Here is a 27,089-nt window from a genome sequence, read left to right as displayed (position 1 = left end):
AGGCAAACAGAGCAGAAATAAAACTGCATTAACCAGTAAGATGTGAAAGACACAAAGATTTTATAAACATATGAAGTTCAGAAAGAGTGAATGGCAATTGGGAATAGCTAAAGGAAATCAAAAGGATGATAGCAATAATACAATTAATAGGGAATTTGAGGTGCAAGGTATATTTTAAAAGTATTCTCTATATAAAACAATGCATGCTTCAAACAAATACAAAATGTTTATTACACAAAAATGTAATAACTGACAAACTACCAATCTGTTAAACTTAGAAAAAAATACTAAGTTATATCATAACTCTTTAAAAAAAGACACTTTATATTTTTGTTACTTAAGCTAACTTACTTCAAGTTATAAAAATTATAAAATTTTGGTTTAAAAAATGTCTATGATTACCCCCAATTTATTTTGCTACACATGACAAAAAAACAAAATAACTTTGAAATGTTTTGAGTATTTAAATGGAATAAAGATTGAACATAAACTTATTTAAATAACTTTTACATCAATAATAGGCCAACATACACCTTAAATGTCCTCTTAGTAGAAGCAGGAAATACTAATGACAATGCTGCATGAAACTTAAAAATATCTCTCAATTCACGTACAGCACAATAATCAATCTGGTTAAGCTAGTAATATTTAAAGAATATGGTTAGTTATTCTCTTAGTATAACTGAATATGCTAATATCCTCGAAACATAAATAGCAATTCAGTTATCTCACATTTTCTATATTCCTTGTCTCCAGGTTGGAATAGCCCTATGAAGAAAAAGAAAAAAGCAATCACAAATACAAGAAAAAAATTTAAAGACCTAAACACATCTAATTATATGTTAACTGCTAAAAATGTGTATAGATTTACTTTATCAACCTCATAACTAAATATAATATAGAAATTGTATAAAATATAAACATGCAGCTATGAAATTTCTCTAAAGTGACCATCCCTTCTAACCCCTTTTTACCTATGTGGGATATGTAGAAGTGGCCCAGAGCCTGTTGGTCCTATCTTTTTGGTTCGCTCTTTCCAACCTTTGGTAGGTTTGTAAAGCCTAGAGGGATCTCTACTAACATTATTTTCAACCTGTAATCAAAAGCAAAATAATGCCAATTAACTTATATGAACTAAGTTTGTATTTCAATGAGTAAGATCCTTAGTAACATAACATAAAGCAGTTTTAAAAAAACTTACTTGATATCAGCTAAATGGTAATAAAACTGTTAACCTGTTCAGTAAACTTCTAATTTAAACTTCTAAAATAAAATTTGGACTACAGCAATTTACTAATAAAACATTAGTCTATTTTTTTAGTTCTATTATTTTGTTCTTTTTCTATTTTTTCTCTTTCTACTATGAGAAAAAATATAACTTTTTATATAGCTAAGTTTAATATTGATATAGCCAGACAATAAATTTATGATAAAGTGAATCCTCTGCTTAATCCTTAGGGGTCATCAATGTCTTTAGTTCTGAGTATTACCATTGAGATTCAAAATGCTCACAGCTGCCACAAGTATAAAAAACAGGTTCATATAGAAAGGATTAAAAGAACAGCAAGTAGGAAGAGAGAGATTTCAGGGTGAAAAAAAAAGGTTACTTAGAATGATAGAGGGCTGGGGTTGTGGCTCAAGTAGTAGAGTGCTCGCCTAGCACATGTGAGGCACTGAGTTCGATCCTCAGTTTCAGGTGGATACAATAAAAATATTGTATCCACCTAAAACTAAAATAAATAAATATTTTTTAAAAAGAATGTAAAATGATAGAATTCAAATGATAGTTTTAAAATCATATGCCTATGTTTTCTAATATATAAACAGGAAATTTAAAGTATTTAAGTATAAAAACCATAAGAAGAAAATACATATGATGTCAGTATGCTTATAAACCAAGGAATTAAGATAGGAGTGGGAGGGGAAAGGTTAATCAATGAATACCAAATAATAGTTAGGAGCAAGCTCTGGTGCACAGTAGGGTAACTGTCAATAACTGTACATTTCAAAAAGTTAAAAGAAAGAATTTTCAGGCTGGGGTTGTTGCTCAGTGACACAGCACTTGCCTAGCATGTGTGAGGCACTGTTTTTGAATTTTTCAGAAGTTTTGTCATAAAGAAATGAAAATGCTCGAGATCGCTGTTTAACCTTATTTAACTTTACAGAATGTATATATGTACTGAAATAGCACGTGGCACCCCATTAATAATTTTTACATTTTCATGTAGTTTCTTTAAAAAGAAATTAACTTCAGTACAGAGTACCTTCTCTTTTAATTTTGCCATTCTTCTTTGTTTTTCTGCCTTTTCATCTTCCTTTGCCTGTCTGTCTAGAATTTTCAATTCAAGTTTATGTAAATCCTAAAAAAAAAAAAAAAGATTATATTAAGAAAATGAAATTAACCTGAATTTGTTTACAATTTAGTTGTTGGAAAATAAAATAAATTACCTTAACTATCAATACTCTTTCAATATTCACCTTTTCCAACAAAGGCTAAAAACTTTATTTGTTCTAAACATAACTATAACATGTACATCCTTTATGTATATTTTTAGGTGTCACTTTAACTTGTTTCACTTTAAGGTTCAACCTAAAATTCCTTCCCCCCCCCCTCTATACACACACACACACACACACACACACACACACACACACACACAATTTAGTTGGAGACAAACACAATACCTTTATTTTATTTGTTTTTATGTGGTGCTGAGGATGGAACCCAGTGCCTCTCACACACATGCAAGGCAAAATGCTCTACCAACTGATCTACAATCCCAGCTCAAATTCCTTTTCTTATAATACATAAGTTAAGCCCATTTTCATTTATCAATACAGATATGTCTAGTTTTAGATTATTAGTTTTCTTTTTTCTAAGTCTTTCATTATGTGCCCTAATTAACTTTTTGGGGAGTGAGAAGGCATGAAATCTTTTATTATTCAGAAAGAATTTTATAGGTAGACTAAAAAAATGAACTAAAATTTCTAATATGAATGTATTTGTCTATTATTTATACTTCCACTAATTTTGCTTTATTAATGTTGCTGCTATATATTTTGATGCACATAATAATGCATAAGTTACATGCATAAGTTGTATCTTACTTGCATCCTTTTGCATTTTAAAAACCCTGCTTTGTCTTCATACTTTTTGGACTGTATTCCACTTTGTCTTTACTAACATTTTTTCTGGTATATATGTGTTGAAAATTACCTACAGTCCTATTAACTAGCAATAACCTAAGAGTTTTTTAACCCATTAAGTCCCAAGGTTTCAATTCTGCAAATATAATTTCAAAGTTACCATAAGTGGTATATTTGCTGCTTAATTTAAGTTTTATAGGCGTTTCACATCTGGGATGATGAGACAAAATAGAATAAGTATATATCAAGTATCTATAGTACACCATGCTGTTACACTCTTCCAAAATGCTATTCATGGTATTCCCTCGACTAGGAAAGATTTCTCCCTCTAGAATCAACCCAAGCATCAACTTCTTTCTAACTCTCATAGCTGTGGGAAACAGCCCTGTATCCACCTCCTAAAGTTCTCTGTCCATACCTCAATCATTGCACTATTTACCACTTGACAGTGGAATCTCCTAACCCACTAGATGTTAGATAGCATGGCTTACTTATTTTAGTATGGTAATGTGAAGCACAGGTTTGATATATAAGCCTTTCTCAACTTTTGCTTAATTGAATCTTGAAATAATACTTCCATGTATTATTTAGGAAATATATTTACTCACTCTTTCTTGAAACCTGGAAATTTCATCAGCAGCAGTTTTCCTTTTTTCTGCCTTTTCTGCCTTTTCTCTTATCTCCTTTTCAAGCTTCAAAACTTCTTCCTGTTCTTTCTTCTGCTGGGTATAACTTTCTAGTAGTAATTTTAGTTTAAACTGGCGTTGGCGTTCTTTCAGCTGCTTTTTCTCTTTCTCTTCCTCTTCTTTTAATTGGGAAGAAGCACATTTCATTGACATTTCTATACTTTTCTGTTTTTTCCAAGCTTCAACTGCCAATTTCTGTTTCTTTCTTTGTTCTTTTTGCTTTTGATTATCGTCTGGTTTATTATGAAAGGGCACAGGTATGTTGTCTACCTTTTCTTTTAACTTGAAAATTTCCTCCCTTTTTTGCTGCTTTTTACTTTTCCAATTCTGAATAGACTAGATAGTTAAAAAAAAAAAAAGACAGCAAAAGAAAAACGTTTACTCTAAAGTAATTTAAAATACAACTACAATTCCATCTTTCTAGAAATAATAACAATTATAGGATGCTGAGTGCTTAGAGTTTTAAGTTCTGTTTTATTTGAATCAATAAAATTTTTTTTCTACTTCCATTTAAAAATATTACCATTTTAAAACTCTGACTAGTAGGTCATTCTTTTGGCCTTCCTTTTCCTGTCTATATCCTTAGGTTCACAAGGACTGTACTTATTCTCCTCTTTACCTGCTCTGTTTTCATGGGCAAAATCCCTTTCCTCTAATCATTTCACTTCTGCTTACAAATTCTTTTTCTAGAATTAGCCTACATTCTGAGTGATTTTTTTCCCTGGGCAAATATCAGAAGAGGAATAAAAATGAGGTAGTTTAAGAGTAAAGAGCCCTGAAGTCAGACTACCTGGAATCAAATCTTGTCTTTGCCATTTACTAGATGTGACCTTGGATAAATCACTAAACTACTCTGTTTTCATTTTGCTCATCAGTAAAGTAGCAGATGGTACTTATTACGCATGGCTATTGTGAAGACTAAATAAGGCAGTATCTGGAACCACAGTGCTTCATAAGTGTAAAAAAACAAATAATAAAACAGTTCAATATCTGTACATATTGGTTATGGAAAGATTATTTAAAATTCTAATGGCCTTCTCAATGCCACATAGGATATAACTGCTGCATTACCTTCCCCCCAAGTCAGGAAACCATTGTCATCTCACCATGTGCCATTCATTCATTAAATCCATATGGAATGTATATTATATACAAGGCAATGGGACAGTATCCATAGATGATTAGACAATACCAAATACCATTTAGTATAATGCACTCAAAGTGACAATCCAAAAAAAATCCGAGATTCATGACAATGTAAATCAATTCACTTCTGCCTTCAATGAGCAAATTTTTTTATGGAAAAAAAATCAACTAAATTAAATAATGTGCTTACTGGGTAACTGATTTTCATGCAATCACCTTATCTCATTGTAAACCAGTAAGTTTACAAACTAATATCCAGTTCATGGACCAAGTTTAAGCAGCATTATTCTTGGGGAGATACAACATGAGCATGCCATAGCACATCATTAAAAAAAAAAAAAGTATAAACACTGTGTTAGTGAAAGTGTGAGGAGGATGACTATGTTTGGGTGGACAAGGAGAAGGCAGCATCTGCTCTGCACAGATTTTGATAAGCTGAGCATTGAGGACAAAAGAACAGAGGCACATAAAGTAAGAACAAGGTACTGGAGGGCACTGAAAAAGTTCAGAGTATGTCTGAAAATGGTAAGTTATCTTCATTCACACAAAACACAGGCTATACAAAAGGAAGTGGAAGACAGAAGTGTTAATCTTCTCTTGAGTCTCTAAAAATGACTTACAATTCAAAAATATTTCTTAAACTCCCTGAATCAATCTCCCTACATGCATTTAATTTAAAGGGTGGGGGGATAATGACAACAACAATGAAAAATGTAGCTATATGAATCAATATTTCTTTGCTGCTCCTTAGGTGTGTCATCTGTTGAACAGACATGCATTTTTTTGTTAAACAAAGCAAGTTAATGTTCATCAGAGCTGAAGGCTGCAAAAACAAAAAATTTCAAAGAAACTTTTAATACTTAAAAGTACTTTCTCCTCTGCTTCTTGATTTTCTATCCAAGATAATGTGGCCTTTGCTGGTAAGATGATTTTCAAAAGTCTGGGTAGATCTGAATTATACAGTTCCAGGAAATGGACACAAAGTGTTTTGCCTACAGTTATTAGTTTTAATGCCCCTTGTGTGGTTTCTTAGGGGTAGAAATGTTTGGCCTTGAGGAAGCCCAACTGTAGTTCCATTACTTAGGTAAAATTATTTCTTATTAGCTCAGTTTCATCTTCTGTAAGATAGGGTAAAAACAACTACAAACATACTTAACAGGGTTGCTACAATGTTAATAATAGTTAATGACAGTTAAGTTTAGAACAGTGCCTAGAACAGAGAAACATACAATGAATAACAGCTATTATTATTACCTCTTTTTTTCTTTCCTCTAAAGCCAGAAATTTTTGATACCAATTCTCATGCTGCTGAACTTCATCCTGTGTTCTTCCTGGAAGGTATTCAAGAACCTCTTCCACAAATGCTGGCTTCCCTTTATGTTTGTTTCTCACCTTTACAAAGTTCTGGTGATCATAGTCATCCCAACCCCCTTGTCGCCCTCCTGTTTGCTGAAGGAATTTTTCAAAATCTACTACTTCTTCTGGAAGAGTACTTGGTATCACTTTGTCTACAGGAACTTTGCTTGAGATTGCTCTGAAAGCTTTCTCTGTTTCTGAATTACCCAAAGCCCATAAGTCAATTTTTCTTGATATGGCATTCAACTCATTATTCGTTGTTTTCTCTTCTTTAATAAGCTCTTCATATCTAAAATTTTAAAAAGTTTGAAGATAAAAATCAAACCATTTTAATATTCCAATTTCCCTCAAATTCAATTATTCCTGATTCTTCATATCGTCTTCCCTAATTGACATTATTAACATTTATAAATCTAAGCCTTAAGTTTCCTCAAAGATAAAAACAATCTTTCGATTCTTATTTGACATTTTATAGTATCTAAATATGAATGAAAATTTCCTAAATAAACCCTAAGACAAAAGGAGAGGTGTTATATTGCTTTTGTGTAAGATTAAAATACAAACAATAATATGATTGTATACAACAACTAGTGGTGAGTTACTGAAAACTAAAGGTCCGTGATTTTATATTAAAATGAGCTTAAAACATACATAAGTCTCTGTTCTTCTTTAAAAGTATTAATTGCATTTTCAATTTCTTCCATCATTTCTCTGAGCTTTTCAACAACTGTGAAAAGAAAAAAAAAAACCAAAGCCATGAACAAATTATTTTGTTATACAGTATAGCTGAAAATTAAGAATTTTGTCTTAAAAATTAAGACAAAAAAGTAGAGTGTTTCCCTAATTTAAAGATACTTCTTGGCCTAAGGAATTAATAAACCTTTGCTCAAAAGTAAACTTTTATGATTGCAATTTTTTTATTACAAATAATTTTCCTATGCACCCATAGCATTAAATGTTATAATTAATATTAGTTTTTATAAAAAAATTTCAAAATATACTGTTGTTTGACTTGCAGTTTTCATTTAATAAAATTTTGCAGTTAACAAAATATTGTGATTAACTTTTCACACACATTACTATCTCATTTTTTCTGTGTCTATATTTGGCTACATCTATTGTAATTCATTTAATCTACTCTCCAATTGATATTCTTTTAAATATATACAATACCATAGTAAAAATCCTTGCATATATATTTTAGCATGCTCAAATAAGTGCTCTTAGAGAATAACTGATAAAACTTGAAATGCTAAACAGAAAAGTTTACAATATGCTAGATACTGTCATCTTGTTCTTCAAAGATGCTATACCAATTCATTGTTTCTGAGAGAGCCCCTTCCTATATACTTTTAACCATTTCCAAAATGAAGCAAAAATTTATCATCACTGATTTAGCTAACATTTTTGTGATCATTAATAAGCCTGAGCATTTTTATATGTATTTTGAATTCCTGTATACCTTAAATCTTATGCTAATTTTTCTATTAGGCTGTTTATCCTGGTTGCTCTAATTCTGGCATTCTATATATATTATGGATGTTGGCTTTTTAAATTATATATTGTTAATACTTTTCTAATTTGTTTATCACGTTTGCTTATAGGTTTAAGTTTTTTTAAGTACTTTTTTCTTTATATTCTGTTCTTATCCTTCTAAACATAATATGATTATAAATATGTTAAACCATGTTCTATTCTAATATTTTTGGTTTTATTAAATTTAATGAATAATAGCTACACTCTTCATAACACCATGAGAACTGAAAAAAATGAAAGTTTAAGTAATTTTCCTAAAATTTAAAATTACATAACAGATGACAGATCAAGGGTTTGATCAACATCTGTCTTAGTCCATAATCTTGAGCACTTTCCTTTATTGCTTAGAACCTTTGGAAATCAATGTTGATATAAACAAGGAGACAAGGATACAACTTTTTCCCCTAAAACTAGCATTTGCCCTAAAACAATTGAACCTTTTCTTACATATTTGAAATGCCTCTGAAAGGTAATTATTTCAAAAAGCAAATGACAGAAAAAGCACTAAACTAGAAATCAGAAGTCAGCCTTATTTTTCCCCCTTAATTAACTCAATCTAAACTACCTGTACCATAAGTTCTCTACCTTACAAATGACAATAATATAAGGTATTTTACCTTATAATTTTTAAGGATTTGATAGCACTCTAAGGATTAAAAAAATAAAAAGCCTATATAAATGCCAGGTACTACAGTTCTCCAAAATGACCTTATCAATTCCCAACCAATAAAGTAGGTATAGCCTCATTAACGCCAAGTAGGAAAATAGACATTTCATATTAGAAAAGTATAAATTTTTCTAATGAGCAAGAGGAAAATATTAATATATAAAAAACTCTAACATTTGAATTTACTTACAATCAGGTGTAGGCTTCACATCTTTTAACTGATACTGAAGTTTCTTCACATTGTTATGTATTTTGGCCAATTGTTGCTGGATTTTTGCTCCTGTAAGGAAGAAATACATATTGTAAAATTACTTTGTGACAAATGTAGTTGCATTAGGATTCTACACATAAGACTGATCACAATCATTTAGCAAAAGATAGTGAAGAACAATTAAAGAATAAAAGATGTTTATATCAAAGTCATCTGAATACTTTAGGTACCTTTTCTCTAAATAAAGCATCTCTTAATTTTCTCCAATATTTAAAAGCATAGTGTGTTACATTTTATTATACATGTGTGCCAAGGAAATGTCTTTTTTTCCCCTCTGTGGAGACTGAGTTATTACACATTGTTTTAAATGCAAGATTAGAAGCTTAAGCTTAGCATGTTTTGTTCTTTAAAATAATTTTTCTTTCTTTTTTTGGTAGTGGTGATTGAACCTAGGGCACTTTACCACTGAGCTATATGTCTAGTCCTTTCTATTTTTTATTTTGAGATAGTGTCTTGCTCAGTTGCTGAGGGCCTAAATTGCTGAGGCTGGCCTCAAACTTGCAATACTCTTGCCTCAGTCTCCCAAGTTGCTGGGATTACAGACAACACCAATGGGCCTGGCTAAAAGCATTTTTTAACTTATTGTAATTTATGGAAATAGAATTTGCTCTTAACTATCTTGTGGGAATACTAAAACTATCTAGCCAGTACTAATTCTATGGATACTGACAAACTCCCCATTGAGGTTTAAATTCATCTAAATGCATTTTCTAAGACAAAGGTGAGTGATACTTAGTAGTGTCACTGTCATGCCCCTGAAGAGGTCCCTCAGGTGCCATTAAGTGGTATCTATGATTCAGGTGCCAAGCTCCACCAAAGGAATATCCTGAAGTAAAATGTTAGGCCCAGAATAAAAGTCTGGAAAACAGGTTAAGACCATTTTCAAATGGTCTTGATCAGTAGTAGAAAGACTAGATTCTTCTTTCATATTCTTTTCTGAAGTAGTAATTTTCTTTAATACTTGTTTTTTAGTAGGCTTATGTTGTAAATATTCATATTCATGGATACATATTCATATAACAGTAATATTATTATTTTATCAGCATTGGGTACTTTATGCACCCTCTTCTTTTTGTTTTTACCCCCTGGGGGGGGTACCAGGGATTAAACTCAGGGGCACTCGACCAGTGAGCAACATCCCCAGCCCTATTTTGTATTTTATTTAGAGAAAGGGTCTCACTGAATTGCTCCGAGTCTCACTTTTGCTGAGACTGGTTTTGAACTCGTGATCCTCCTGCCTCAGCCTCCACGGCCACTGGGATTATAGGTGTGCACCATCGTGCCCAGCTGTTTTTGCAACTTTTGATAAATGAGCATGAAATATCAAAAGGCTCTGTCCTTAAAGGCACTCTATTTTATTTATTTGCAATGTTGGGATGGAACTCAGGACTTATATACGCAAGCCAAGCACACTATAATTGAGCTATGCCCCCAGCCCTGGCAATTACTATTATTATTAATATTATTAATTTTTAAGTTTATCTACAGTCTTAGAGCCAGGACTAATATCTAGAACAAGGCTCCGAATATTTATATGGCTTTGTTCTATTTTTTAATTAACATTTGAGTGTTCCATAAAAGACATTTTATCACATTTATTTTATATAGTCTTGATCACTATTGAAACTTTAAGCCAAGAAACTTCTCTAGTAAGTTTAAATAATTAGGAAAGAATTTTTTGTTGTTTTATTAGCTTGACCAACTATAGCAAAAATCATTACAGGGCAAACAACCTTATTTTATTTATCCATTTGGAACTGATACTCTACATAGCCAAAGAGCAACAAAATATAAATTCAGGCTAAAACTGAGGCATGAATATTTGTAATAAGGAATAGGTATTTCTGAGCTATGATCTATAAAGTGGAAGTTTCTAAATCTTTATACTAAAACAACCCATTCTTTCCTCTCTTAGGTATGTATAAAGTCTTAATAACAAAAGGCAAAACTATAGAAAAAGGGAAAATAAAAAGATAAAAACAAAGTTGTCTTTAAAAAGAGAAAATCAAGCGGCCTTTTAAAATGCACAAATTGAGATACTCTACTTAAGAACATAATCAAGGGGTTGGGGTTGTGGCTCTGCAGTAGAGTGCTTGCCTCAAATGTGTGAGGCACTGGGTTCAATTCTCAGCACCACATATAAATAAAAAATAAAGGTCCATCAATAACTAAAATGAATAAAATAAATAAAATTTTTTAAAAAGACTATAACTAAGACATGAAAGATTAGCTTCCCACTTGCCTGCCAAAAAAAAAACTAAGAAATATTAATCAATATTAAATCAGCAAAGTCTAAATTTCTGTATGACTCAAAGAAGAGAGAACTGGAAAAGTGCTCTCAATATTAGATCCTGTTGTCATTCCAATAGAAGAAAGGGAATAATTTGTCACTACCTGACAAAAGATGACTTCTAAAAATAGTATAATTTTGTATTGTGGAAGAGAAAAGTTAGTTATTAGGAATTTATTTTAATTGGTGATAAGAGTACCATGAATAATCTAATCTCTACATAGTAAGTCAACATGTTATAAATCTTAGCTAATTGATTGATAACCATTATTTTTCCTATAAGCAATGCTAAATAGCTTTTCTATTAAATAGATTTCTCAACATAAAAATTTAACTTTACAGGGTATTCTCATAGAATTCTTTAAGCCTAGCATTTACTATACAGTTGAAATGATTAATTTTCATAACCAACAATAGAACATATTCACCATAATCTATAAGGCACTTTCTTACATATTATCTCTATCAAGGTAGAAATGGTAGGTTTCAAAGTGCAGATGAGGAAACTCAGGTTTAAATAACTATGTGACATGCTCTCCTCATAAAGTACAGATTGTAAATTTGCTAATACTTACTGAGTCCTCTCAGAGGTCAGTTTATAATGCCAGGGTGATGAGCTAAGATCAGATAGCTCAGGAACCAATTTTTTTTTCTTTTCAGGAAATTTTAATAGCATTTACTAATTTGTCAACCAAAACACCAAAACCCTCTCTTTCCTATCAAATTGAAGAAATATGCTTAGAAAACAATCCAGTTAGAATGACTAAACAGTGACCTCAGAGAATAAATACATGTCCCTAAAAAGACAAACTTACTACCAATACAGTCAATGCACAAAGACAAAGACAGGGAAAAACTATAACTTTATTTCACTCAACAGTCTTTAGTTTATCATGAACTCAACTTACTTTCTGTTTTCCTGCTGTTAATCAATTTATTTTCCAATTCTTCCAGCATACTATGCTCAATTCTGAAGTCACTTCTCTGGTTGTAGAAATGACTGTGTTTATCTTTTTCTATGATAATAACTCTTTAGGAAAAGAAACAAATGGTATAAATATGATTTAAATATATTTTAACTGTTTAAAATATGAAGACACTCAAAATAGATTAATTCATTTAAAAAGAATGTAATTACTTAGATTAATGAGATTAAGGAGTCAAAAGAATAGATAGGAATAAGTGCAACCAAAATCAACTGTATTGAATTGTTACTTAAATTATAAAAATGATAATTTAAGAAAATGTGGATATATGAATTTCCTTTGAAAATACACAGGACTTTGGCTATGGATTCCATTTCAATCTTGCTGGGGTCTGAAAAGGGCTGTCACTGCTTTTAGTAGTAGATACTGTTAACTCTGTAACCTTAGCCAAGTCATTAACCTCATTTGATGTGACTCATCTCATGGCTAACAGGATTAATAACAGCTCTTTACTACCTAACAGGATTATAATTAACATCAAATGAGATAAAGTATGTGAGGGATTTTTGTACAATATATAAATATGTACTATGGAAATTCAAGTTACTGATATTAATACTAAACTTCAAGAGGTAAACAATCTACAAAGACAGGAAATTTAGTATATTTCAAGGATATTGTCTTCATTCATTACAAAGCTTCTTTCATCTTATTATTGCTCTTTGGACTTAGTCCATCTATCAGTAAGTAGTTCTAATTGCTAATTTGAGCCCTTGGATAAAACAAAACAAAAGATATACTATTAAGAAAATTTTTTTTTGATTGGGCAAAAAAAAAATGAATTTTGTTAATGTTAGTTTTCTTTCTCTTACAAAGTGGAATATGAATATCTTTTCCTTAATCCTGGATTTAATGAATGTTGGGGTATCTCTGGCCATTGACTAATTTCATATAACTTGAGGGGCAACTATCAGTCTTTTCCACTTTGCTACACAGAGAAAAATTTACTATTTATGAGGCACAATAGGAGACTGCCCCAGGCCCTAAAGGCAGAGGGGATTATATCTCAGCATGTGTGTATAGGAAGCTTGTGCTGTTTGTGAGAGGAGGCAAGAGGTGGAACAGAGAGGTTGAACAGACTCATTCCACATGGCATTTCTAACAGATTGAGGGTCACTACTAAGTCCTGTGTGTTAAGAACTGGGAATCCCATGAAAGCTCTGGATGGGGAGCAGGGATAATATTATGATCAAATAGAAACGTCTGCCAAGGACATAGGATACAATATGATAGTGAGTTACATGTTGCTATTGCTAGACTAGAAATACTACCGTGTAAAGACATTCAAAATGTACTAATGGCGACAGATTGCTAAACATATGAAAAGATGTTTAAACTCAAATTAAGAGAAATGCAATTAAAACGTATCATAAGAACACTGCATATCTATCAGATTGGCCAAAAAACCACAAGTTTAAATAATATATTCCAATGGTTAAAACTGTGGGGAGACAGATCTTCTCATGCATTGTAAATTGCCTACGGATGGCAATGCAACAATATTTACCACATTCATGAATTCATATACCTTTGACCCAGCATTTTCTCCTAGGAATTCATCCAAGATATACTCACACATGTGCAAAATAACGTGGACCTATGAGGATGCTGCAATTAATTGCAGCATTGTTTGTTACAATACAACTTACACATCCAAAAATTTAGGACAGGCTAAATAAGTCATGTTACACTCAAATGCCAGTATATAATGCTGCAGGTGTCCCATGTACAGAATAGGAAACCTCTCCAAGAAGAACCTCTTTATAACAATGTTTTTATATAAAAATGTCAAACATGCCCACAAGTAAAGAGTAAATTGACCCCTCATTTACACTCATGATGTGCCCTGTGCCCCTCATAGCACTGACTCAGTAATTTTACCTCTCCTTTCATCTATTCTTTCTTTCCTTTGCTCAAGTATTTTGAAGTAAATCCTCTATGCAGTTTTTCTCCAACATACTACCATGTGCATCTCTGTAAATTAAGGATATTTGATATATATAACTACCATGCCATTACAGAACCTGACAAAATCAACAACTCCTTTTTGTCTAAGATATACTCTGAAGTTAAAAAAACCAAGATGCAAATCAGTATGTAGAGTATGCTACCATTTACATAAAAGGGACAAATGTGAATATATATTTCCATTTCCTAATAAACACATAAAATCTGTGGAAGAATAAACAAAAAAACTAGTACTACTGGTTGCCTGAGGGGAGAGGAACTAGGGGTGAAACTGAGACTTTCTATTGAGTACCCTTTGATATTGTTTAGAGTTCTGAGACATGTGAATTTATTTCTTACTCTAAAAATAACAGAATGATGAAACAAATTGTTTTTTCCCCAATATTCAAGAAGAATTGAATAGAAATACATTGAGTTGCTGTATTATAGACCTTAACCTTTTAGTGGACATTATGCCATCTAGAGATAAATACAAACCAGAAACCCTAACTAGAGTCCAATTCTACCTAGAGTAATGCATTTTTGAAAAAAATATATAAATAAATAAATTGTATTTTCTTGAATTCTTGGTATTACAGAGATGGTATTTATATTTTTCAAATATATTTTATAGTATAATAATAAATTATATTATCATTAACCAATGTGAACATGCTATATATTAGGTTTTCAGAACATATCCATCTGACACACATAGTGTTTGAACAACATTTTCCCATTATCTTTACCCCTACCCTTCACGCCCACCTCTGTTATCTACCCCTCTGGTCTGTTTTTATAAGTTCAACTCTTTTAGATTCCACACACAAACGAGATCATGCCATGTACATCTTTCAGAATTTGACTTGTTTCATTTAGTATAATATGCTGAAAGAACAGATCTTACATGCAAGTGCACAGTAACTATGTGAGGTGAGGAATATGTTAATTAGCTTGATGGTGACAATCATTTCACAATGTATACATGTGTCAAAACATCATGTTGTATACGTTAAACATATACTATTTTTGTCAATTATAAAGCTGGGAGGGAGACAAGTATTATATAAGGGTAGTAAGAATTTAATCTTCCAAAGCTACAGATGGTATAACTTTTCAAAATTCAAATAGTATATTTTTTTCACTGGTAGAATTTCTGAAGAGACCTGTCACTAATTCTGTTCCAGAGTCTATTCCTTACAGTAGTTTCCTTTTCTTGAGTTCTTTGGTAAATGGATAGTGTCTAAATTCAAAGCAGTATGTTTATAAAAAAAACTACAGAGTAGAATGGGGCACTTTGAGTTCTAATTATCACCATTCTTCATAGTTACATCATGATGCTGCAGACAACAATGAATATTCAATGAATATCACTGCTTCTTCAAGGAATAAATACATATAGTATATACTAACATTTAAACAGAAACATAAACAGAAACTTCTCAATTTCATCATAATGTACAGAATAGATCTGAGAGGAACAGAGACCACAAGTTATTTTTTAAAAAAAGTTAACTCAAGAGTATAGATTTTTCTTGAAAACTAGCCACTGCTTTCTTCAATGAGATATACTGACAACTCAAACAGGCTTTCCTGAAGAACAGCACTGGTAATTAAAAAGAACAGTGGCTTTCAGAGTGGCTGAAGCCACCTATAAAAGTCACTAAATCAAACATTTACCAACTAGATAACCTATGGGAAGATATTTACTCTCTATAATCACCCTTGTTTGCAAAATAGGAAAAATAGCAATTTAAATACATGATGTTTATTTATAAAGCACTTTCATACATATATATTTTAAACTCCCTCAAATTATTCACTTATTCAAAAATGTTTACTGAATGTTTACCTGCAGTTGTAAATTGAAAAGGCACTCAATCTTTTTATCTAATATACAAAATTTAAAGAAGCAGCTGTTTTATTTTCCTTAAAATAAAAATTGAAAGTGGTAAAAAAATATAAAACAATTCCACTTATAATTTTTATATTAAATATTGTATTACCATCTGTCCATTCATACCTGCCACTTTCTTTGTTCTATTTAACTGGTGACTAAAATTTTCTAATAATATGGGACTTAGCAGGTGAAATTGAATTAATTTTATATTGTTCATAATAAATTGACTAGTACTGTTATTTGGACAAAACATACTTACTGATTTTTAAATTTTTCTGCTGTGCGTATGAATTCTGCTTTCTTAGTCCGACTAACTTTCTGCTTCCAATTTTGAAGCTGAAAAGGACGAATTCCACCCGAAGTACTAAAACAGCCATCATTCTGTATAAAAAAAAACAAGAAGTTATCATCCATAATGAAAGTAGTAAGAAATAATGTGAAATTATTTTTCGACACTAAAACATCAAATACTGGAGTTTATTGAGTTCGTTTTAAGGCTAATCTAACTTTTTAAAAAATACATTTTTGTGGAAGAAGGAATTTTTATCTTAAAATGATAAATTAATAATAATAATAATAATAATAATCCAGAGATTTTTTAAAAAAAAGATCTAATTCATTTACCAGTCATTTGTCACCTATAGACTGAACACTATGTATGCTATGACAGGGGCAGCATTAGACACTAGGGAAACAATAATGATCCATCCTAATATGGCCCCTCCTTAAAGTCTATTGAAGGGAAACAGATTTATAGAGAAAATATGAAACAAGCAATAAAAATGCACCAACTGTGATAAGTGCTATTAAGGAACTAGTGTTAACATGGAAAATATTAACCTAGGCTTGCTTTTCAGTTAGAATAGCTGCAGGGGTTCTATTTGAGGGGGTGACATTTAAGAAAGAATGGAATCAGCCATGCCAGAAGCAGCATGGAATGGTGTGCCAGATCTACAGATCAGCTGTACAAACTTGCAAGAGCAGGAAAGACGTTGGCCAGTTCAAGCACAGAAAAGGCAATATGACATGAGATTAGTAAACGTAGGGGGCTTGATGGGAGATGAAAGTCAACAGGGAGGTACACGCCAAACACACAGATGGGTTAGGTCACTGAGTGGATTTTACTGCAGGGTTTTGAACAGAGAAATGCATGGTAAATTTAATTCTTTAAGAAAAAAATTCTGGCTGTTTTTGGGGAATAAATCGGTGGGAAGTGTGAGGGTGGGTGAGGCACGAATGGAAGCAAGATCAGTGGAGTAGCTGATGAAGCAACACAGGCTTGGAATGAGTGTTCAGGACTACCCAGGTGACAGAAATTAAAAGAAGTTAAGAACCTTAGATTTATTTTGAAGGTATAACCAAAAGGAATTGTTGAACAATGGGATGTGAGAGATGAAGAAAAAGGGAAATACAGGTTCTATATTTCTAAGAGCAAGAACAAAGTAAAGAATTTAGAAAATTGCCGGATTTCTGTTCTCAAGACTAAAAGGCTCAGGGGTCACTCTAGTTAAACTGGGCTAACTGGGCTGCACGAAATAACCACACAAGAGACACAAATACCTTTTTCTTTGGGGTTTCTGTGACGGCTCCTCTGACCTTAAGGGTCCACAGAAAGAGAGAGAGCATGCACTGACCCCTTTTATTGAGGAAGAAGCTATTCAAATGAGGCAAGGGGTCAGGTTTCAGGGGGCTGAGTCTATCTTCATGATGTCCACTGTCAGCAGGCCGACTGACACCTGGGTAGGCCACACCCAAGGGCACAGTAAGAGGAGGGGACACACACAAGGCACTTCCATGGAAGATTCTATCCTAAACAGGGCAAGGGGTTATTTTACAAAGGAACAGGTGAGCATAGCTTCACCCATGGGGCTGTAGCAAGACACACCCATTTCTGTGACTGAGCGCCTCAGCACCCAGCTGGGGATTGTAACTCATTCACCCATAAGGTTGGCCTCCCACAGGAAATATTTAAAAAGTTGAGATATAATTCACATACCATAAATATCCATTTAAGACATACAATTTGGTGGTTTTTAGTATATTCACAAAGTTGTGCAACCATCATCACTATGTGGTTCTGAGATATTTTCATCATGCCACAATGAAGTATTATACCCATTAACAGTCACTCCCCATCTCCCTTCTCCCAGCTCCAAGCAAGCATTAACTTATTTTCTAACTATGAATTTACCTATTCTAGCTAAATGGACTCATACAACATGTAGGCTTTTCTGTCTGGCTTCTTTTGCTTAGCACATTGTTTTCAAGATTCATCCATGTGGTACCATGAATCTGTGCTCCATTCCTTTTTGTGGCTGAAATGTGATGCTTTATACAGATCCTCCACATTTTGTTTACCAACTCATTGGACATCAGCTGATGGACAATTGGTTTCTTTCTACTATTTGGCCTATACAAATAATGGTACCATGACCATCTATATGTGAATTTAACTTGCCTATTTTTGTAGTACCGGGGATTAATCCCAGGGCCTCAAACATGCTAGGTAAGCACTCTATCACTGAGCTACACAACCAACCCTTTCAATTCTCTTGGGTAAATAGCAGGATTTCTGGCTCATAAGGTAGCTCTATTTTTTAATTTCCCATTTAAAAATCTGGGTTGAGGGCTGGGGATATAGCTCAGTTGGCAGAGTGCTTACCTTGCACACACAAGGCCCTGGGTTCAATCCCCAGCACCACAAAAAGACAACAACAACGACAACAAACAGGTTGTCCTTTTATTATTGAGTTGGAAGCATTCTTTTTATTTCTGAATGTAAATATCTTACTATATATGTAATTGGCAGATATTTTTCTCTGAGTTATCTATTCATGTCTTTAGTAATGCCTCTTATGCACAAGGTTTTAGTTTTCTGAAAAACTGCCAAACTGTTTTCCACAATGGCTGTATCTTTTACATTCCCACTAACACGGCATAAGGGTTCCAATTTCTTTGTACCCTCACCAACTCTTGCTATTATCTGTCTATTTTATTTTAACCATTTTAATGCCTGTGAAATAGCATTAAGGTGGTTAATCTTTGATTAGTTCCTAATGACTAATGATGTTTCACATCTTTTTCATATGCTTATGGGTCACTGCTATTGAGGAATATCTATCTACTTAAATCTTTTCTCATTGTTTTAGAAGAAAATAACTTTAACTAACTCATAAACAATAATATCATGATTGGTTTGTGGCCACACAAACATTTGCCCAGTCCCCAATTTTATACCATCTCAATGAACTCTATATATTTGGAACATCCTCTTCCATTGCCATTCTGAAAACTTGATATTTTCACTACCAGTTACATTTTTATGCTCAAGTAATTTGGTCATCAGTGCTGATTTTCTATCTCTTCAATTTGAATTTCTTGATTAGATTAGTCTATTGCAAGTCTGCACTGCCTCAATACCTCACTGAAATCATTACAATGGCTTAACATTACCTTGGTTCTAGGAATAATTCCCAAACTATTTTATCTCATAAAAGCAAATGCCACCAAATTGCTGCTGTTGTGCTTGCTCAGTTCCCTGGACTCCTGGTAAATAAGGTCACACTCTGAGGGCCTAGCATTATTTCTTCCACTATAGTCCTTAATGATGGTTGGCCCTATGTGTGCTTGACAGCAGTGTACATGACCTCACCAAGCTGTAGTTACCAGAGGGCATCAGACTTTGCCGGGAGGTGGAGCAGCGGGGAAGTCAATGTTGCTGGTAGCAAAGCTGCTGGTACCACCCAGGGAGCAGCTCTCTTCTGAAGAGTCCCCTGGCTGAAGGGCCACATGAGAAGTGTGACTTTGGCTTTCCTGCAGCATTACATATGCAAAGTGGCGGGGTGGGGGTGGGGGGGAGCCTGGGGTTGTAGCTCAGAGGTAGAGCACTCACCTAGCACATGCAAAGCCCTGGTTCGATCCTCAGCACCACATAAAAATAAATAAATTAAATAAAGGTATTGTGCCCAACAATAACTTAAATAAATAAATAAATAAATAGTGGCATAGAGTCTAAAAAAAAAAAAAACAAAGAATCTAGTGGCTTCTGCCTTTTCTCGTTTAAAAAAAAAAATAGGCTACATGTCATTTTATTGTTGAACTGTTAGAGCTGCTTATGTATGTTCATTTTTATGGGAGGGCACTATTTTAGATTGAGCTCCTACACTAAGTCCCCAAAGACCAGACCAAACCAAAATGGAGTCATTTATGCTAAGTGCTGCATAATCAAACTGAAACTCTAAGGAAGGCAGTAGATCCTCAAACAGACTACTTTTTCCTAACATTCACAGCAGCCAATCAGAAAGGCTTTACCAGTCTTCAGGGAGTCAAATAAGTGAGTCCTCTTTAACTCTCACAAGAAAAGTAAACTGAAGCAACCTGATGTTAACTAATATGCTTTTTTTCTCGTTTTCTAGTTCCCACCTTAAAAGAAAAACAATAACAACAACAATGGAACACTGTTCTGTGAAGCCCTGTGAGAGTTCTTATTTTGTTTTATAGAACAAGATACTTTTCCAATTCATGAATTGCAAATAAGTCAATATGATCTTTAAACTAGTTGTGCAATTTTGTTTTTAAACCTATATTGTAGACATAAAACCTTTACAAATTTTCGAGTATTTTTTCACATTCTCTGATTTGTCTTTTCTTTTTTGGTACTAGGAACTAAACTAAGGACCATGTGCATGCTGAGCACACGCTCTATCATTGAGCTGCACCCCCATGCCTCTTCACTTTCCTGATAATGTCCTTTAAGGCACCAATTTTTAAATTTTAATAGAGTACAATTTATCTTACTTAAGTTTGGTTTGTGCTTCAGATTTCTATAGAAGAAACCACTGCCTATTCAAAGGTCATGAAGATTCATGCCTATGTTTTCTCCTAAGAGTTATATATCACATGTTGGACTCTATTTGGGGTTATTTTTTCATATATGGTGTGAGGTAGGAGCTCAATTTATGTATGCAGATATCCAATTGTCCTAGTACCATTTGTTGAAAAGACTATTCTTTTCTTACTGAATTGTGTTATTGAAAATCATTTCTCATGCCCACAAATGTAGTTTTATTTCTTGACTCTCACTGATCTTTATGTCTATGCAGTACACATTGGTTACTGTAGCTTTGAAATAAGTTTCAAAACTACACAATGTGAGCACTCCAACTCTTGTTCTTTCTTCTAAGCTGTTTTTACTAGTTGGTAAATAATATCCTGCATTTTCTGTATGTAATTTAGGATCAGCTTGTAAATTTTTTTTTTTTTTGCAAAAAAAGGGCAGATGGGTTGGATTCTCTGGAGACTATACCATTCTTAACAGAATAAAGTCTTCAGATTCATAAACATGAAATATCTCTTTATGTAGGTCACCTTTAATTTCTTTCAAAAATGTTTAAAGTTTATACTTCTTTCATTAAATTCACTTCTGTGTATTTTACTCTTTGTGATATTATTGTATTTTCGGTCATTCCCTTACTTCCTGTCTCAATATGTGACTGTTCTCTCCCTCTCACACATGCTGTCATGATGCCATCTACCACACTGTGACACAGGCTGGTAGGCCCTTAGGAGAGGCTGGGGATGACTTATCTTGAACTTTCAGCCTCCAAAATAGTGAATTAATTATAAATATTTTATTCAATAAGTACCTAGCCTCAGGCATTTTGTTAATGGCAACAGAAACAGAATAATATGCCCGGGGTTTTTGATGTGCTAATCTTATTGAGGATCCCTCCTAAGTATTCAATTGCTTCTTGGAGATTTCAAAATTTTTCTTGTTTATATTTGAAAGTTTTGATGAGCTCCAACAATGTGTTGGTTAATGTTTTTCATCAAATCTGGGAAGTTTTCTGACATCACCCAAATATCCATTTCTTTGTGTATATTTTGCTTCTCTGTTTCCAAAATTCTCATTATTCATATTAGTATGCTTAATGGTATTCCACAGATCTCTGAGTCTTTATTTTTCTTCTTCTTCTATCTATCTATCTATTTATTTATTTTTCCTATTCTTCAGTCTGGATAATCTGAATGGACCTATCTTCAAGTTTGCTGATTCTTTTATTTGCCAAGTAAACCTGGTGTTGAGTTTCTCTAGTCAAGTCTTCATTCAAGTTCTTGTACTTTAACCCCAAGATTTCTATATGATTTTTCTTTGTAATTTTTATCTCTTTATAGGTATTTTCTATTTGGTGACATATTATTCTCATATTTTCTTTTAGTTTCCTTTAGTTCTGTGAATAAATTTAAAATAAATTATTTGAGTCAGGTGCATTGGCACACCACAAGCCCCAGCTACTTGGGATGCTAAGGTGAAGAATCACTGGAGCCATAGTTTGAGATGAGCCTAGGCAACACTGAACACTGAAATGCTATCTAAATAAATAAACAAATTAATTAAAAGATAAAATAACTAAATATGGAAAAATAATAAAGTAACTGATATGAAGTCTTTATCTAGTATATCCAGTATTTAGTCCTCCACTTTTCTGCTTTATTCCCCTGTGTGAACTATACTTCCTTATTTCTTTGCATGTTTCATATTTTTGTTGTTGTTAAAAATTGGACATTTACAATAATTAAATGTGGCAACTCTGAAAACAAGATTCCTAGGATTTGTTTTGTTTCTGTTTGTTTACTCACTATTCTGAATTATATATTCTTTGTTGGGTATAGCACTTAAATTTGTTTGGCTAGCAAGTTGTCAGTAATAAGTGGTCATAAATTTCCTGAAATGCTTTTAAACAATAAGTCCTAGTCTTTGCTATCTTTGGGTAAGGGGGTCTGTTTGCATTCTGGGGCACACCTTCAATACTCAGGCAGGAAGTTTACAACTTTACCTCAGCCTTTACTTTCTTTCTACATGGAACTTCAAGGTCAGTCAAAGATGAGAACTTAGGACTTTCTCAGGTCTATCCTTCCCAGTGTGATGGTGCAGGCCTATAATCCCAGTGGCTCGGGAGGCACAGGCAGGAGGATCATGAGTTCAAAGTCAGCCTCAGCAAAAGTGAGTCACTAAGCAACTCAGTCAGACTCTGTCTTCAAATAAAATACAAAATAGGGCTGAGATGTGGCTCAGTGGTCAAGCGCCCCTGAGTTCAATCCCCGATACCCCCTAAAGAAATACAGAATCTCAGATCTATCCTTCGATACCCCCTAAAGAAATAAAGAATCTCAGATCTATCCTTATGCTTCCTTTGCCTCTGTAACAAATTTATCATAGATTCGTCTACCACCAATTTACTAGTTTAAACATTACAAATTTATTCTCTTTCAATTTCATGATGTGAAACTAGAGGACATTATGCTAAGTGACATAAACCAGACAGAAAGAAAAACACCTCATGATTTTACTCAAATGTATAATCTAAAAAAAAGAGTTGATCTCATGGAAGTAAAGAGCAAAATAATGGTTACCACAGTCTGGAAGGAACTGGGGAGAAAGGCATGAGAAGTGGTTGATCAAAAGGTACAAAGTCAGGATGGAAAATGAGAAATAAGTTTTGAGACCTATTACTCAGCAAGGTAATTTCAGTCAATAAAAATGTATACTTCAAAATAACTATTAAGAATGCATTTTTCAGGGCTGTAGCTCAGTGGTAGACTGCTTGCCTAGCACGTGTGAGACACGGGATTCAATCCTCAGCACCACATAAAAATGAGTAAAATAAAGGTATTGTGCCCATCTACAACTAAAAATAAATACATAATTTTTTAAAAAAATAATATTTTCAAATGTATTGCCACAAAAAATGAAGTGAGGTCATATTTAAATGGGCTCAATTTAATCCAGATTTACTTCCAGATTGTATACACATATCAAAACATCACAATGTATACTGTAAGTCTACAACATAATGATTTGTTCATTAAAAATAATCTTAATAAAAGATAAATAAAATCAAGGTATGGGCAAGGCTGCATTTCTTCTGAAGGCTTTAAGGGAGGACCTATTTCCTTACCTTTTTTTTTTTTTTTTAAACTTCTTGGGTCTACCTTTACTCTTTGGCTCGTGACCCCTTCCTCAAATCACCCTATCCCCTTGCTTCCATTATCACATCTCCTATTACTTACCGATTACCCTGCTTCCATCTTAGAAAGACCTATGTGATCGCAATGGGTCCCATCAGAAGGTCCATGAAAATCTCCTTATTTTAAGATATTAATCACATCAGCAAAGACCCTTATGATGTATGCCCTGGTGAAACATTTTTCAGCCTACTACACCTGAACATACTCATAGCCTAATGCATACGCATGACCTTTTAGAGAAAGTCCATTTTGAATGACCATTTAAAGTTTGAGAAGAAATGTAGTTATTACTAAAAGCCTAATCTAGGCAGTCAATGGACTTAAGATTCAGGTCATTAGAGAAAAAAATCACTAGAAATAAAGCAGAAGACACAGTCCTATCTTGGTATAAAACCAGCAACATGGTAGTTAGAGGTACTTCTAAAAAACTCATAATTCAAAACTAAAATGATCAAGTGAACAAATTCCAGGATTAAGAGAGAAAGGGCACTTAAGAGAAGGTGAAAAGATTTGTGGCCTTCAGTCTTGAAAGGTAGTGGCTGAATCATACATATACAAGCATCAAAAAGCATAGATAGGGTACCTTATTACTTTTCATAATAGGTGAGAAATTTATGACATTCCACACCCCAAGGAGATTACAAAATACAAGATACAATAGTTCTGAAACTTCAGAGATAATTATTCCAAAATAATTTAAGAGAACTGTGATAGACTGAATTATTTCCTCCCAAAATTTAAATGTTGAACTTGTAGCTCCACAGTGACTATATTTGGAGAGCAACTTTCCAGAGATAATTAGTTAAATGAGGTGATAAAAGAGAACCCTAGTCCAAAAGGACCCATACCCTTTTAAGAGGAAGAGACCTCAGATACATCTCTCTCACTCTTTTTCTCTCCCTTCCTCTCTCCCTCTGCAGGCCCAGAGAGGAAAGGCCCTGTGAGGACACTGCAGGAAGATACATGTCTACAAGTTAGGACAAGATGCCTCACCAGAATTCAATCTTAACACACCTTGTTCTTAGACTTCTAGCCTCTAGAACTGTGAGACAATTAATTTCTGTTGTTTTTGTCACCCAATCTGTGATACTCTGTTATGGAAACCCTAGGTTTCAGATATCTTTTAGATACTTACAATATCATAAGATTATCAGAAAAAAACATCTCAAGAAACATTAGTTGGTTTCAGTATTAGTGAGCAGAAATATTCATTAATGACAAATATTCAGGTTTGGAATTAGTACAGCAGTGATTCTAATTTTTTTAAGCCAAACACACTTGACGATTTCTACATTCCTGCTTTGATTCTCAGTTATGAAACTATGCCTTCCCTAATAAAGTGGTGGAAAGGTTTATAAAGCAAGGTTTTTCAACCTCAGTACTACTAACATTTTGAACCAGATAGCTGTTGGGGGGGAGGATGTCTTCTGGCCTCTACCTATTATATGTTAGCAGCACCTCAAAACTTCTTCCCTTTTGTCACAACTAAGTCTCCAGAAATTGCTAAGTGCTCTCTGAGAACTAATATAATGTTTGAAATAACTCTATAGGTTATATGATTCTGATGTAGTCCCTGGGGCAAACACCACTTCTGAGAATCACTATAGTAGACTCACTGGCTTTGTCAATAAGATATTAGGTAGCTTGTAAAAAATGTAAATCAGGAGGTAAAACAAGCTATGAGAATTTAGAGAACAAATCACACTGAACTGAAAAGTTTTCATGGAGAAAGCCAGCAACACAGACAAACTAACAGGACCGTGCATGTTTTAGTCCATATTTAAAAACATTTGCTCTATTTTGCATTTTTATATTTTTCCTGATGAACTTGATCCAGAGTTAGAATAGAATCACATAGAACTTGGGAGAAAATTTGCCTGAGGTGGATTTCCTGAATTGCAAAACTGAAAAGACACCGTATTTCCTTTGAGGATTAAAACTATAGAGCCTGTCCTCAGTTCACAACAGCTTTCCTCCAGGTTTGCACTGATCTACAAATATTTGGGAAGCGCCTACTATGTCCTAGGCACTATAAAGTGAGCACGTTTTAGGTGCTGGGAATATAATAATGATTTCAAAAATTTCTGCCTTCATGGAGCTTACATTCTCAAGGAGGGGAGGGGGGAGAGAATGAAAAAAAATATATCATATGGTAAATAGTGCTACGGAGAAAAACATAAAACTGGGAAAAGACGTTGGGTGTAGTGGGTATAAGGGGGATATCTAGTTTAGAGGGATAAGGAATAGTCTCGTTAAGCTGATGGCAATTGGAAGGTACGGTTGTCTTCGCTGTGGAGAAAATGGTCCTTAAGCCCATTCTAGGAAACACCTCTGCCTCTTATCCTCCCACATTTTATTCCTCTTTTGTGTTCCTAGCACCTGCACAGTAAGAGCTGGCGATGATTACTGGATGCCAAGTCTCCCTCCAACCAAGCTTCATGTCAGGGTCTCCCCAGACAGAATGCCCACAGCTCAGGGAGAAGCGTATTATTTATTAGTACCCATTTTTAGAGAGAAAACTGAGCAGCCCAGACATTTTCCTATCATACGACTAGGAAGCGGCAAAGCCCAGGGCTTCCGACCCGGTGTTCCTCGACTTCAAAACTGCAGGGAGGCGGCTTATAAAGGCTGTTAGACGCCCATAACAACAAAGAGCAACGCCGCCGGGCGTACCAGGCCTCCACCAAGGGACGAGAACACGGCACCTCCCGGGTGGCGCTGCAGAGGACACCTGTTCTGCCAGGGCCAGAGACGTGGTCCGCCCCCGGGGCCTACATCCCCGAGCCCCACGCCCGCCACCAGAGCAGCTTCCAGCCGTCCTCAATTTACCTGTTGCGGCGCGGGCGCCGCTCCCACGCTGGTCCCGGTGGCCGCGCCCGCCCCCGCAACCGCCCCAGCTACCGCGGTGGCCGCCGCAGCCGCCACGACCGTAGTCAGGGCGGCCATGTTTCCTCCTGGAGCTGCTGGGGCCTGGGGGTTCTAGTCTCCGCAGACTTTTCCTAGAGCAGCCACTGGGATGGGCGGAATTCAGTCCGGGGCCGAGGCGCTGGGCAGGGCCCGGGGCAGGGTGGGGCGAGACGCGGGGCGGAGCAGCGGTGTAGGGCGAGGCCGAGGTGTGGGGCGGGAGTG

At 34.3% G+C, this 27,089-nt stretch overlaps 1 protein-coding gene across 2 annotated transcripts; it reads right to left on the bottom strand.

Moving 5' to 3' along the window:
- Window positions 1-207: 207 nt before the first annotated feature.
- Ccdc112 (coiled-coil domain containing 112) lies at window positions 208-27,089 on the bottom strand. 2 transcript variants are annotated; one of them, XM_013364820.4, is made up of 10 exons: window positions 26,790-27,089; window positions 16,192-16,313; window positions 12,008-12,129; window positions 8,729-8,818; window positions 6,987-7,062; window positions 6,234-6,624; window positions 3,756-4,169; window positions 2,265-2,360; window positions 975-1,093; window positions 208-768 (listed from the first exon to the last, which is right to left on the bottom strand). In XM_013364820.4, the coding sequence occupies exons 1-10, from the start codon at window positions 26,904-26,906 to the stop codon at window positions 738-740; spliced, it is 1,578 nt and encodes a 525-aa protein (XP_013220274.2). In that variant the 5' UTR covers window positions 26,907-27,089; the 3' UTR covers window positions 208-737. The 2 variants fall into 2 exon arrangements, with proteins under 2 accessions (XP_013220274.2, XP_040128622.2); XM_040272688.2 differs by lacking the exon at window positions 12,008-12,129 and having other exon boundaries at window positions 26,790-27,088.

This window comes from Ictidomys tridecemlineatus, chromosome 1 (assembly GCF_052094955.1).
Source record: "Ictidomys tridecemlineatus isolate mIctTri1 chromosome 1, mIctTri1.hap1, whole genome shotgun sequence".
Classification (NCBI taxonomy): domain Eukaryota; kingdom Metazoa; phylum Chordata; class Mammalia; order Rodentia; family Sciuridae; genus Ictidomys; species Ictidomys tridecemlineatus.
The sequence above is the reverse complement of the archived record's forward strand: the minus strand, read 5'-3'. Positions and strand labels throughout refer to the sequence as shown.